The sequence below is a fragment of the Elephas maximus genome, chromosome 4 (genome assembly GCF_024166365.1).
Source record: "Elephas maximus indicus isolate mEleMax1 chromosome 4, mEleMax1 primary haplotype, whole genome shotgun sequence".
NCBI classification, from domain to species: domain Eukaryota; kingdom Metazoa; phylum Chordata; class Mammalia; order Proboscidea; family Elephantidae; genus Elephas; species Elephas maximus.
Window position 1 is genome coordinate 56,033,436 of NC_064822.1, and position 14,288 is coordinate 56,047,723.

At 44.5% G+C, this 14,288-nt stretch overlaps 1 protein-coding gene across 12 annotated transcripts in view; it reads right to left on the reverse strand.

The window, feature by feature from the left end:
- CACNA1C (calcium voltage-gated channel subunit alpha1 C) overlaps window positions 1-14,288 on the reverse strand; it is an 896,734-nt gene that overhangs the window by 208,487 nt on the left and 673,959 nt on the right. For all 12 annotated transcript variants that reach the window (XM_049885094.1, XM_049885093.1, XM_049885097.1 and 9 more), the window contains one exon: window positions 12,431-12,603. In XM_049885094.1, coding sequence (XP_049741051.1) covers window positions 12,431-12,603 — 173 coding nt within the window. The remainder of the gene's footprint in view (window positions 1-12,430; window positions 12,604-14,288) is intronic.

Sequence of the window (14,288 nt, forward strand, 5' to 3'; positions counted from 1 at the left end):
ACTCTCTAGTCCTTAGTTAATTTGCTGGCCTGGTGCAGAGGTTCCACGGGGAGACTTCTGAGGTCCATGGGGTGATAGAGCCACTAGAGTGAAGGAGCCCTGGTCCCTGAATGACTCTGTGGAGCCGAACTCTTCCTACAACCCTCAATTTACATTGAGCTATGGAATGAGAAATAATCTTTACTGTATTAGGAAACTGAGATTTGGGGGTTGTTTATTACAGCAATCAGCCTACTTTGACTGATACGCCACCCTTCAAGAATCATTCTCGGTATGTGGCCCCTTCCTTCCCTCTTCCAAATCCTGCTCTGCCTCTTCTATATTTCTCCAGTATCTTGTTCATTCCTTTAATTTGTTGCTGTACCTATTTATGTGTGTATCTGTCTCCTTAACTCCTTAACTGCAAGTCCCTCAGGCGAGAGACTGTGCTGATTTATCTTGGTCTTCTGAGTGCCCAGTTAGTACTTAAATATATGTGGAATGAATGCACAAATGTCTCAAACGAACAGGACAGCCTGGCATGTGCATGACTCCAGGAGGTCCCCAAACTCAGTCTACTACTCCAAGGCCAATGATCGCAGTTTCTGAGCTCTTTCCACTGGCTCCACAGTTTCACAGACCATAAATCAGGCTTCCATGCCATGCACCTTGATGATGGAAATACACTACGTGGTTAATCTACCTCCATTACCAGATGATAATTTTCCACATTGGCAAGCAACAGTAAAGGCAGGAGCTGTCACTCTCTCTGCTCCACAAACAGCCTTCTGACAGACAATACATCTTGATGTGACACGGGCTTTTTATCTTCCTGTGTTTACGTGGAAGGGCGGGTGGGATAGGCGGTGGGAGCCAAGGGCAACCATATTGTGGGTGGCTCTGTTTGCAGGCTGAGCACTGGTTATCAGAGGAAATGGATCAAAGGGAAATTTAGGATGATTCATCTCCCCTTCAATCCCTCTGCTGAGCTGCTTTCAGCTCCCAGGTGTGCCTATCTGTTTGCAAAGCACCAAATTAAAGTCATATCAGCAGTTTATTGAGTGTCTACCGTGGGCAAGGCTCTGAGTGGGCACAGACACATCTACTTGTCAAAGGGTCCAGTGGCTTCAGGTAGGTGATGGGTCTTCTCCAAAGACACCTTTGAAAGCAGCCCCTCACTATGAGTCTGTTCCTGGTCAGATACACCTCTGGTCCCCCTAAGGCTGGGATTACCAGAGACTCTGAAGTGATGATGATCCTGAATTATCAAAGACAGATTGTATGACATTGCCCATGGCATACTCGCCAAGGCAGGAAAGGGAACTGGTCGGTGGACTAGAGCACCTTATTCTTAGAGCATTCTGGTTGATCAACATCCTCCTCCAACCAAGCCCAGAAGGAGGCTTGAACTGAAAGAAGCATTGATAGGTCATATAACTGATATGTCTCCTTCCAAGCAAGACCATCTCTTAAGCCATTCCAGATGGACGGCTCTTTATCTCAGTTAACTTTTTTCTTTTTTTCCTGCCTGAGCAGGATAATGCCGTAACTTCCTTTCATGCTTCAAATATAGTTCTTATAATCATAAAGTTCACCATTTTTAGCAAACTCTTGTCCCCTTATGTTATAATTTAAGACCAGTTTTTTTTTCTGGCACTTCTTCCCTCCTCTCCCCTCTCTTCTCCTTTCCTCCATCCATTTCTTAGGTACTTGGTTTGCGTATTAGACTGAAGGTGATAAATACTACAACAAAAGAGGATGAAGAGGCTACTGTGGCTGGGGGATCAGAGGGGATCTCTTCTAGTTCCCTCTGGTTGGAGGAGGAGGACAGTGACAACACTCCCAGGCAGGAGGGATTATAGTATAGGGGAGTATGATAAGGAGTTAGTAGAGCTGGGTTCAAGGCCTAACTGTGCCACTCACATGCTGTATGACATGAACAAGTTAATTTTCCTGAGTTTCAGTTCTCTCACCTATAAAATGGGGATAATAGTGCCCACATGAGATGATTCTGGGGAGGATTGAATAAAATAATCTATACCTTGCCTCCCTTGTGTGCAAGGAAAAGACATGTCCCCTGTCATGTCACTGCCCCTGCTCTGCCTCTGCCCTCTAGCCCAGGAGAGCCCACAGAGGGCTGATATGTGTCCACTATCCAAACTCAGAATAAAATAAACTGGGTCCCCACAAGTTATAGAACAAAAACTCCTGCTTGAGGAGAATGAGAGAGTGAGGAAGATCTTGCCCCTTGCTCCATCATCCTGTTTAGCCTTCTCATGGCTCTACAATCCCAACTCCTTCCAACTGTTCCCAACCCCTAAATCATTTCTGCCCACACCGTTAACCACCATACACTCTCTGATGGCCTGCCATATGTATGGCTAAGACTAGACAAAAGGGTATTTGGCCAACTAGGTAGTAATGTAGGCATATAAAACCTTAATTCTCTTGATCCAAGGAGAATTCAATCCAATTCAATATTTTTTGGGGGGGAAGTCTATCAAATATAAGTCACGGTCCTGGATGGTGACTGGAAAGTGAATATCAACATAGTGAAGCATGTCCTCTGCCTCCCGAGAACCTTCTATATGACAAGAGGGTTGGCCTTCTCCACTCATATCGGTGAGGCAGGCAGAGGTAGTGAGTATTCTGATGGTGCCTCTCCTGGGATACAGGGTCTGGGAGGGCGTCAGTGAAGACATGCTCTCTGGGCTGGGCTGGAAGTCTGGGTATGGGCAGATGAAGTGAGGAGGGAAATGGTATTTTAGGCAGAGGGAGGAGAGATGAGCAAAGGCCTGGAAGGAGGAAAGTAGCAGGCATGTTTGGGAAGCAGGAAGACATCTGGTTTCGCCAGAGGGGAGTAGTAGTGAGTGATATGGTTCAATCTACTGGTTAGGACAGATCAGAGAGTGCTCAGAATGCCATGAGAAGGTGTTCAGGCTTTCTTCTGTAGCTATGGAGAGCCCTGGTGATGCAGTGGTTTAGCGCTTAGCTGCTAACTCAATGGTCAGCGGTTCAAACCTACCAGCTGCTCCATGGAAGAAAGATCTGGTAGTCTGCTTCCATAAAGATCTACAGCCCTGGAAACCCTATGGACAGTTCTACTCTCTCCTATATCCTCCTATGAGTTGGAATCGACTTGATGGCAATGATATTAAGAGGCATTAAAATTTCCCTGAGTAAGGGAGTGACAAGGTCAGCTCTAGAAATATTGATTTGGCTATATTGTGCAGGATCCATAGGGCTGGAAGCAGGGCATTCAGGTGCTACTGCTCTAAAGGAAGAGAGGTGGGAAGGGGAGGAGGAAAGGGTAAGAGGGGGACATTCCAGAAGGACAATTGATAAGACTTGACAACTGGTTGAATATAGGAGTTGATAACTATAGTGGAATCACAGAAGAGGGAAGAGGGGAGACAAAGAGGAAAGAGAAAGACGGGTTTCTAGCCTGGGTAACTGGGTAGCTGGTAAAGCTGCTGGAGAAGTGGGCTGAGGAGACATCGGCTTGGGCCAAGACCCTGGCTGGAAGGCAGAAGGTGCTCTCTTCCAGTAGTTGGAGAAGAAATAGGACATCTGAGCTCAATTCTTGGCCAAAGACTCATAGCTTTGGTACTTCAAGAGCTAACAGCCTCTATGTTCTGCCTCTTGGTGGGTGGGTGGTTGGCCAGTGATTCTAGGAACACATCTGCCTACCCGTTCCCTTCAACCTGCAGGCGAGGTCTTGGCGGCTGTCTGGGTAATCTTGTGCCTCTCAGAAATCACAGCGTTGCCTAGCATAGTACCTGGCTTGGATCCTGCTACCACACAGGCTCCCTCTTTGCCAATTCCATTCTCAGCACAGATGTTAGGGAGTAAAATTTAAAGCAAGACTAAGGGAGGTATCTTCTAGTATCTTTCTCAGCTGTTGACCCCATTCTCCATGATAAATATAATCATTTGTATTCTGGAGTTTGTTGAGGTTATTATTATTACTGGCCTTTAACAACCACCTAAAGACACAGCCCTGTGAGTGCTGATGTCTGTGCCCCAGACTGCCTTTTTCTGTATCACGTCGTTACTGCATGACCCCTGGGCTCTACATGGATATAGCAGAGCTTCATTCTGTCTTGAGATGGTGCCTTGAAGTGGGATCATTGCTGGGTGGTGGTGAGTAGTGGGGGGCTATGGGAGAGGAGGGAGCAGGTGCATCCTGGAGGGGAATAGAGCCTTTATTAAGCAAGCACTTGACAGAGCAGCCAGGCACCTTTATGCTGTCCTAATGCTGGTCATGGGCAGGCCATGGAAATTTCCAGTTAAAAATACTCTGTGGTTTCACCTCTCCATTCCTTCAGAAGCATATGGCCATCATCCAATGAGGAGACTGCCATGGCCTCCCGATAGCTATGAGTTAGCAAGCTTTGGCCATAGCTGCTGGTTCTGTGCTTCTAGAAAGGTATGGTGACTCACTGAGATTGGGCTGGGATGCCTACCTCTCTGCGCACTCAACACAGCCCCTCAGTCAGCTCTTCCACTGCTCCCCAGGCTAGGCAACCTGGATCTACAAACATATGGGACCAGACAGTGTAGCAGCCAGACTGTGCTCCAAGAGTGGATGTACTGCCTGTGGAAACACCCATGCCTTGATCTTTGTTATGACATGATTACCCTAGTGAGGTGCTGCATACAATACCTGGTCCATGAGTATTAATTACTACCACAGCCAGAAGAATCCGATAAATAGAGTCTTACAGCAAAGCTCCAGTGTATAGCAACACCCTATTAATCACCATCATCTTCAGGATACAGCCCAATCTCATTTCTCAAGAGCTCCCAAAGCATTCCCACGACACTTCAATTTCCCGACCACTGTCCCCATTTATAGGGAGTTCCATGCTCATTTGCCTATTTTCAAATGGCACCGTCCAAGAGTGGAGAATGATTTAGAGCTATTGAAAAGCAAATGTGTGTGTTAAAATCCTTTGAAAGAAGGTCACTAATGATGCCACATGGAAGTTATTTCTAAACAGGCAGAACAATGAACCCACTCAAGTCTAGCGATAGTCCAAGCTTACTATTCTACCAGCCCAGAACAAGCCTAAGACATTCTGCCAAAACTCGTTCATGGATATGAACCCACAAACTCTTGTATTCACTTGGCTTATATTTGTCATAAGATTCCCAGGCCCTGGGCTATGTCAGGTAGTGGGGGTACATAGTGAATTAAAGGCAGCTCAGCTGAGGACCTCATAGTCTAGCCTAGCAAACACATGTGTAAAGAGGTAATTATAGTTCCACAGGCTCAGTGGGGGACATGCCCAAATTGCCATGGGAATATATAGGGACAGTTAGAGTGCTTTTGCCTGAGGGGATCTATGAAGGCTTCTCTGAAAAGCACCATGGCGTGGTGGGGAGAGTCCTGTATGGTGAACCAGGAGATCTGGGTTTGAGTGCTGACTTCTCTAAAAATCAGCCCAGATGAGCTATTCCCCTTCTTGGGCTCCAGTTTCCTCACCTGACCCCTAAGGGAACTTTCTAGTCTTAAAGTTTAAGGATCTGATTAGGGTCAGCTGAATGTTAGTGGGAGGGACGAGGGAGATACCTGGGGTCTGCACAAATGTGTCCACTCTCGCTGAGTGACCTGGAGTCTGGGTGGCCCTCTAAAGCATGACACTTTAAGGCACAAAGTATGAAAAAAAATCAAGGAAAAATGAATGTTAGTATCTCTTATGAGTCCTAGCCCAACAATTCATCGGAGTCTCTTGTGGAAATCTAGATATCAACTCTGAACATGAGCTAAACCTATTGCCGTCGAGTTGATTCCATCTCATAGTGACTCTATAGGACAGAGCAGAACTGCCCCATGGGGTTTCCAAGTCTGTAATCTTTACGGAAGCAGACCGCCACATCTTTCTCCTGAGAAGTGGGTGGTGAGTTTGAACGAATGACCTTTCAGTTAACAGCTAAGCACTGGACCACTCTACCACCAGGGCTCCTGAGTAAACCAAACCCCGTTGTCATCGAGCCAAATTCCGACTCATAGCAACCCTACAGGACACAGTAGAACTGCCCCAGAGGCTTCCTAAGGAGCAGCTGGTGGATTCAAACTGCCGACCTTTTGGTTAGCAGCTGTTGCTCTTAACCACTGTACCATCAGGGCTCCAAGTCCAGGACAAATACTGATGATATTGATTAAAATTAAAAATAAATAAATAAAAGCTCAGTTATACACATACCCTTGACGTGTATATACTGTAAATCAGTGATATGCAGACTTCTGTTCTCAAGCCACATGGGGCCCTTTTGTGGGCAACCTGCACTTCTTATGAGTCCTCAGATTTCTGTATTTCAATAATACGTTATCCTAGACTCGGCAGGGCATACAGCAGTCATGTGGCTCTTGTTGGTTAATGATGATTGCAGAAGTGGCTCCCGAGTCACATAACTGAATACCACTGGTGTAAATATTTAATCCTGCTTATCTATGTGGAAATTCAATGTTTGGGTTGTATGGTCTGTCTGTCTTTTATATGCTCATCCACATAAATGTCTGTCTTGGGCTGCAAGCTTTAGAGGTCTGGGACAGCATTTAAATTGTCTTAATGACATTGAAATTTTCATATGGATAGATAAAACGCTTTTTTTGGTCTTGAGGAAAAAAAAGAGAAATTCCTGTCTTTGTGTCTTTCTTTATGATTTCTCTCTTTAATGTCTCAGCTTCCAGAAAATGGACCTTGTCCCTTTGGACAATGAACCCTGTGCAATAGCAACAGTTTTAAAATTGGTGCCCCCAGAAGGGATGCTCATTGCTGCCTGGAGGGAGGGAAGCAGTCACGCAAGTGGTAAGGCCCCAATATTATCCTTGCCTTACCCAGAGAAGAGTGGACCTTGGAGGCCAATGTCCATGTGGCTGTGCCTCTTTGGAAGCTGCACAGAGGGCAACAGTGCATAAGACTGTCCCTCTCTTCCCTCTCTTCTGCTTGAAATGGCTCTTGAGTATCATTTCCTCCTTTTTTCTGAGGTTGTACCAACAGCAGAGGCAATGCCTAGTACTGACGTGGCTATAGACAGGGGTATAATGAATGGCTGGGCTTTAGACACTGACCTCCTTAGGGCCACAGGCATACAAGATTACCTGAATTTCCTCCTCTCCCCTTTCTGGCTTTCTGGCAGCCAAACTCCTCAGATGGCTGGCAGCTAGGCCATGTTAACAAGACAGGAGGCCTGCAAAGCAATACTTAATGCCATTTTAGGAAGTCTATGGACTCTTGACTCATGAAATAAGACTCTGATTTGGCATCAAGCTTTTGCCCCCAACTTTCCCAAAACAGCTCTTGTCAAAGCACCATGACCCTCCACATTGTTAAATCTAATGATCAGCTTTCAGTCCCCACGTATTTGACCCATCAGCAGTATGTGACACGTTGGTTCACTCTCCCTCCCTTGCAACACTCTTTGCTATTCCTGCTATCTCTCTGGCCACACTTTTCTAAGGCTCTTTTGCTGATTCTTCCTCATCTCCTCAGAATCCAATCTCCGTCCTTGGACTTCCTCTCAATTCTGTCTACACTCACTGCCTAATCATCTTATCCAGGCAAATGGGTTTAAATGCCTTCTACACGTTATTGACTCCCAATATACAATTCTGCCCCAGATCTCTCCCCCTCCCCTGAACTCATTTCCAGTTACCTACCCAACATCTCCACCTGGGTGTCTAAAAGGTACTTCAAAACTTAAAGGTCCAAGATGGCCTTCTTGATATTTTACCTGACACCTATTCCTCTCACAGTCTTCCCTATATCAGTAAATGACAAACCCCTTGGAATATCCTTGAGTTCTTGCTCTCCCATATCCCATATCTGACACATCAGCAAATGATGTCATTCTGGAGTCTGACCTTATTATCACCATTGTTACCAGGATAAGGCACCATCATCTCTTGTTTGGATTATTGGAGTAGCCTGCTAATTCGGCCCTTTGTTTTGCCCACCTTCTTTTCATTCTGCACATAATGGCCAGAAGTATCCTGTTAATTGTATGTCAGATCATGTCACGTCTATGCTCAAAACCTCCAGTACCTTCTTGGCATGCTCCCAGTAAAAGTTCTTACAGTGATTTTCATGATTTACTTCCTGGTTACCTTGGATTTCATCTCCTCCACTCTGCTCTTTATTCACCCCTCTCAAGTTGCACTAGCCTCCTCACCGTTCCTGAAACATACCAGCCATGCTCCTGCCTTGGGGACTTGTCATCGGTGGTTTCATCTGTCTGGAATGCTCTTTTCCTAAATATCTCTGGTTCATTCTCTTACCTCCTGCAAGTCTTTATTCAAATGCCACCTTCTCAGTGAGATATTCTGGGCCACTCTATCTAAAATTACAACTTCTCAACACCTCCCTACCCCTTTCATTGTTTCATCTTTCTCTGTGATACTTATCACTCTCTGATACACTGTTTAATTTATTGTCTTTCTCCCAGTAGTATATAAGTTCCATGAGGGCTGTATTTCTAGCACCTGGCACAGAGTAAACTTATCATTTATTGAATGAATGAATGAATGAACTAAAATATGTTTTCTGTATATAATTTACTGGCCACTTCATTTACTATAATTATTTAAAAGAATGGCTCCCAGCTCTGTCTTTTCTCTCTGTTGTCTTTCAAATCCCTGTTCTTTCTACTTCCTCAGTGGTTTTTTTATAGCCTGTCTTAGGGAAAATGAATAAGTTGCTTCCCTACATATGTTGGCTTCCCTACATATGAATATACCATGAACTGCCACAAGAACAAACAAATATGTCTTGGAAGAAGTACGACCAGAATGCTCCTTAGAAGCAAGGACAGTGAGACTATGTCTCACATACTTTGGACATGTTATCAGGAGGAATCAGTCCCTGGAGAAGGACATCAAGCTTGGTAAAGTAGAGGATCACCGAAAAAGAGGAGGACCCTCAAGGAGATGGATTGATGTAGTGGCTGCAACAACGGGCTTAAGCGTAACAATGATTGTGAAGATGGCATAGGACCAGGCAGTGTTTCATTCTGTTGTACATGGGGTCGCTATGAGTTGGAACCAACTCGACGGTGCCTAACGACAACAGCAACATATGTTTGGGAGTCTCTTGGTGGCACAAATGGTTAAGTGTTTGACTACTAACCAAAAGGTTGGCAATTTGAACCCACCCAAAGGGACCTTGGAAGAAAGGCCTGGGGCTCTGCTTCTGAAAGGTCACAGCCTTAAAAACCCTTTGGTGTACATTTCTACTCTGGACACATGGGTCCATCACGAGTTGGAATCGGCTTAATGGCAACTGTTTTTTTTTTTTTTCCTGGTAGGTATGCTCAGCTACCGTGGGGTGATGTCATTGAATTGTTCCTGCAGTGAAGCTAACTCTATCTCCTGAGTGCCTTACACCAGGGGCATCTTGTAAGTGCTGGCTAGAGTTCAGCCTAGGGTAAAAGGAAGTCACCAGAGCCACTGATGAAGAGTGAGCCTACCTTTTTTTCTCAAGAAAATAGCTAGTTTTTGAGCTAGAAAGAACTGGCAAATATACCATGTTGTAATCTTTTAGAAATTTCAAAGGCTAACATACTCCTTTAATTGAAACACACATAATTTTTAGTAGTACTTCTCCCCTTGCATTTGATTCAAAGGGCAAACTATTAAGTTCTGAAGATAAGAATAAAGTTTCAGAGCCATACACTTACTTCTTCTGTATTAAGCCACCAATTCCTTAATAATTTAATCATATCAACTCTGCTTTTAATTGGACTTCCCCAATAGGCACAGTCCTTTGGACTGTATTCCTGGCTCCATTCCTAAGTCTCTTACATTCCATTTCATTGCATATGCCTATTTTATTTTTTGAATACTCATTCCTTTGCTCCATTCCCAGAACTGTGACTCTATCATTTCCACTAATGAAGGAGCCAGCCTCCCATTCCAGTCCTCCTAGAACAAGGCTTGCCGAGGACAAGAAGCAGACCCAGAAGGCTCATCCAAACCATAAGGAAGCAGTACAAGGTGAGAGGAACAACAATCTCAAAGTCTGATTTCATCCATATTTGGGTTTATGAAAATCTTGGCAGAGACTCTGTCCATTGGGGTAGGTAGTTCATTATGTTCTTCCCAAAGCTTGGCCAGGAGTTTGCATAGATGGGCCTTGTCAATGTGATCTGCTCCAGCAGCAAAGAATACTGCTGGGAACTCTCCTTGGAGTTTATTCATTTAATGGACAAGATGGAGAAGGCGCACAAGTTCCCTTGGAAGCTCTTGCTTTAGGCAGAGAACAGAATAGTCATGTGTCTCTGTGGATGGCAATTGGCTGCTGTGCAAGAAGTAGATACCATACATTGTTAGTAACGCATGCTAAGATGAGTGCTCATCACCACTAATCATGAGATGCAGGCATTTCTCTGACTTAGGGTGGAGAGAGGAGCCAAGATACCAATTCCTGTGTGTTAGAGGTAATCTTTTTTGTGGCTCACAGGTGAATTTACCATACCAAAATACCATACCACTCAGTGCCACAAACTAATCAACTACTCCCCAGCTCCATCAACAGTATAATAGAAGCTGCCAGGCTTTTTTCCAGAAAGACCCTTGATGGCATCATTGCTCATTGTTATAATCCATCAAAGGCCTTGTCTTCCAACTTGCAAAACTACTTAGTGGAGTGTGAAAGCCTCCTAAGATGATTAAATTAGGTTGTTTTAGGTCGTTCCAGTCCCTTGTTCTTTGTATGTTTTAATTTTGTATTTGCACCTTGAGCAGAGTTAACAGAAAGGGATAATTGATAAATTCATCAAATCAATCTTTGAAATGAGAGAGCAGAGATTCGGGGTATGCTTCTGAGGACCTGTTCTCTGATGCCATCTGTGGCTGTCTTCTTCCCTTCTTCCTCCACCTGTTCCTTCTCCCAGATTCCCCATTAGAACTTAGATACTAACGAGCAGAAACACACAAAAGTCAATCAGGAAGTTTAAACACAACGGACATAATTAATGCGTACTCACAAGGCCAAGAAATTAGACTCACTTTCTTTACATATACACTTGTTAGAATATATATGTACACATAAACACCCACACACAGGGATTTTAAACCTCTAATGCGAAAACCTTAATTTTTTTTTTTAGGAGGTGGGTAAGCTCTCCTGACATCCCTGCAGCTTTTCTGGCCTCCTCAAGAAGAGAAGCCTTCAATCAGTAATCCTGCTTTCCCTCACTCAGCTGCCATGAGCTTCAGTTGGTCTTCTTGTCTCCCTCTGGGCTTAGGGCAAATTTCTGTCTTCTTGCCCTTACTTGGCTGACTCTAGAGATCAAGCATCCTGGTCAGCTATTTAACCTGTTTGGTTCCTTGACTACTCTAAATGCTCAGTGTTTAGGAACCAATTTTTAACTTATGATGCTTGAGAGTAAAGAAATGTACCTATTCAAACATGCAAACTGAAAGAAAAAATACTGCACATAGAGAGCAGGCCGCAGTTAGAGTCACAAAGAAATCAAGGCCAAATGAAACATAGAGTGGAGTTAACCCAATGATTCTCCAATTGAGTGTGCATCACAATCACCTGGAGGGCTGGTTAAAATACCAATTTTTGGGCTCCACCCCCAGAGTCTCAGAATAAGTAGGTCTGGATTGGGCCCAAGACTCTGCATTTCTAACAAGGTCCCAAGTGATGGTGATGCTGCTGGTCCAGGGATCACACTCTGAGAATAATAGGGGCTAATCTGATAAGGGCCTGAATTGCCATCATTTATCATCTTTTATACACTTAAGAGTCAATATCATCTATCCCCCTCATTTCTATCCTAGAGATAGCCTATCCAACAACCTGCCATGTAAAGACTCAGAGGAAGGGATCTGGCTCAATTTCTGTAATCAAATTGTATTCTGATAAATTCCTTTGGGCTTTCCCAACCCTTCCATTTTGTATTTCCCAAGATCTTTGAATCTAACCTCTTTGAGGAGAACCCTTTGGTTGCTTTTCCTAGGAGGAAGCTCAGTGTGCCTGACAGTCTACTGCAAAGTGGGAGAGAAGCCTGTGTAGGTGTAAAGTTTTTCAGGTAGCTGCTTGGCTGGAATCTGTTCCTTTGGGATAAGTCTGGAGCAAGAAGCCTGCTCCCCTGCACAAAGAGATGTAGCCTGGAGAAGAAGGCTATCTGATTTTCAAAAACAATCCCTCAGTGATATCTTAACAGCAGGTGCCAATCACCTTCCTTCCCTTTAACATCGTCTATTAAGGTCAAAGATTCTAAAAAGAATGTGAGGTTTTAGGGACCAACAGAAATTATTTCATGATTGTGACTAATTTCTGTGATTAGCAAATAATTCCAATCAATGAGACCAATGTTGCTCCAGGAAGACAAACTATGGGCTGTAAAGACAGCTTGGTGGTAAACAGCTCGTGCTGTCCTCCCTGCTGTCCCCTCTCCTTTCCAGAGCCCAGCCCAAAGACAGAAGATGGCTGCTCACTGTTTCGGGGTTTCTCCTCATCCATGCCTTCATCCTCATTCTCGGGGTCGATGTCTTCTGCTTGCGTGATCCAGTCCAGGTAGCCTTTTAGGTCCTCTTCCAGCTGCTGCTTCTCTCGCAGCTTCTGGAAATCTCCCCGAGCCTTGGCCTTCTCCCTCTCTTTGGAAAACTCTCTGGTGAGAGAGGGAGGAGTGGGCAGGGCAGGAGAGCACACAGGAGAGAGAAGGTTGGGTGTGAAAGGAGAGGCGGAGATAAGGAAAAACAAAAGAATTAATTGTTTTGCACTAGGAAACCTGCCCACAAGCCCTATTTTCTACAGACAGCTTCCTCCAGTCATCCCAGTTTTCTTGGGCTTTACTCCCACAGAAACAGAAAAGAGCCACTGAAGGGGACTTTCTTGACACAGCCCAAGAGAGTACAAGGGGATAGATAAAGTCCATTTCCCTTTTTCCTGGATCATGATCGTAGGCTTTGCCTGTTAATAACACCTGTTCTCCAAAAACCTGGGAACTCTTTTGGAGCAGTAACTAAAAATTCCACAACAGTCATGGAACGTATGTTTTAATTCCCTCCAGGATTGTGTGGCAATTGAAAAATCTCATAAGAGCCTCCAGACGACCAAAGGTATTAGGACCAGCCAGAGTGTGCAGAAGCCACTCACTTGCACTGGCTCCTGAGAGCCAGCTGTACACATCTCTTCCTGACTCCAGTTTCAGGGATAATGTTGGTAGCTTGAAATCGGCCATAGTGGGAGTATTTACAGCACGGAAATCGGCAAGTGGTAGGAACCAGGGCTTTTTCCCCAGAAAGCTCATTGCTAACTATTTACTAGTATACTACTGAATTAGAACCCAGGAGATTTAATCTCCTCAATCTCTAATCTCGTTAATAGAGCCCACCCTGCCACTCTTAGCATGCCTGGAAGAATTTCCAATCTAGACAAGGTTCTTTCCCACAAGGAGACAAATGAGGATTCCAAACACAAGAAAATGCCCTAGGGGCTGCCCTTTTGGTTAAAAAAAAAAAAAAAATCTAATCAGAATAGAAAAGTACATAAAAACCAAGATGATATAAAAGTTACATGATGCATTCAGTTTAAAATAATAATGAGAAGTTGGGACCAGATTGGGGTTTGCTGGAAGAAAGGTCTCTAGAAACATTTCCGACGGAATGACGGTTTCTCTTCCGTCTTCTATGATGCTACACTTATTTTCTTCCTGACTTTGAATTTACTTTTTGACCAAAGAAGGGGGACTGGCAGCAGAAGACAATAATGGACAAGGCTAATTCTCAACTCTCAAAGTAAGTCTGTGCCTTTTCTTCCAAAAGAGATATGTAGTAGCATTTTTGTCTTTGATGCTCAGTGCATGGGAAATGGGGCCCTGGGTGTGGAGCGTATGTGTGTGTGTTTGTATACGCACTGCACATCTTGGCTAACCAATAAAGGTCTAGTTCATGGCAAGAGCCTGAAGAAAACATCTTGAAGGAATTTCTCCCACAAGCCAATCACTCTACAGGAAAGGCAGCTTGGGAAGGAAGGACAGTACCAACAAACCACAGGGGACAATAGTCTTGGCTCCTGAATCCACTCAGTCATGGGGGGAAAGCTCTATCACCACAAACACTTTTAGTGTTTGCATGTCTGTGTCACTCAGGAGAGCACAGATTTTTAGCGCTCAATATTTCTGGGGTGAAATGGGGTTGGGGCTGGGTGAAATGGGGCTGGGGCTGGGGAGCGGGCTAGGGGCATTTTTAATTGGGAGATGTGGGGGTTCTCAAGTTAATGAGGTCTCTTCAACTGCTGCCTTAACGATGCTCTGGTTTGGATTGAATTTTCTTCTAAAATTTGATTGAATCC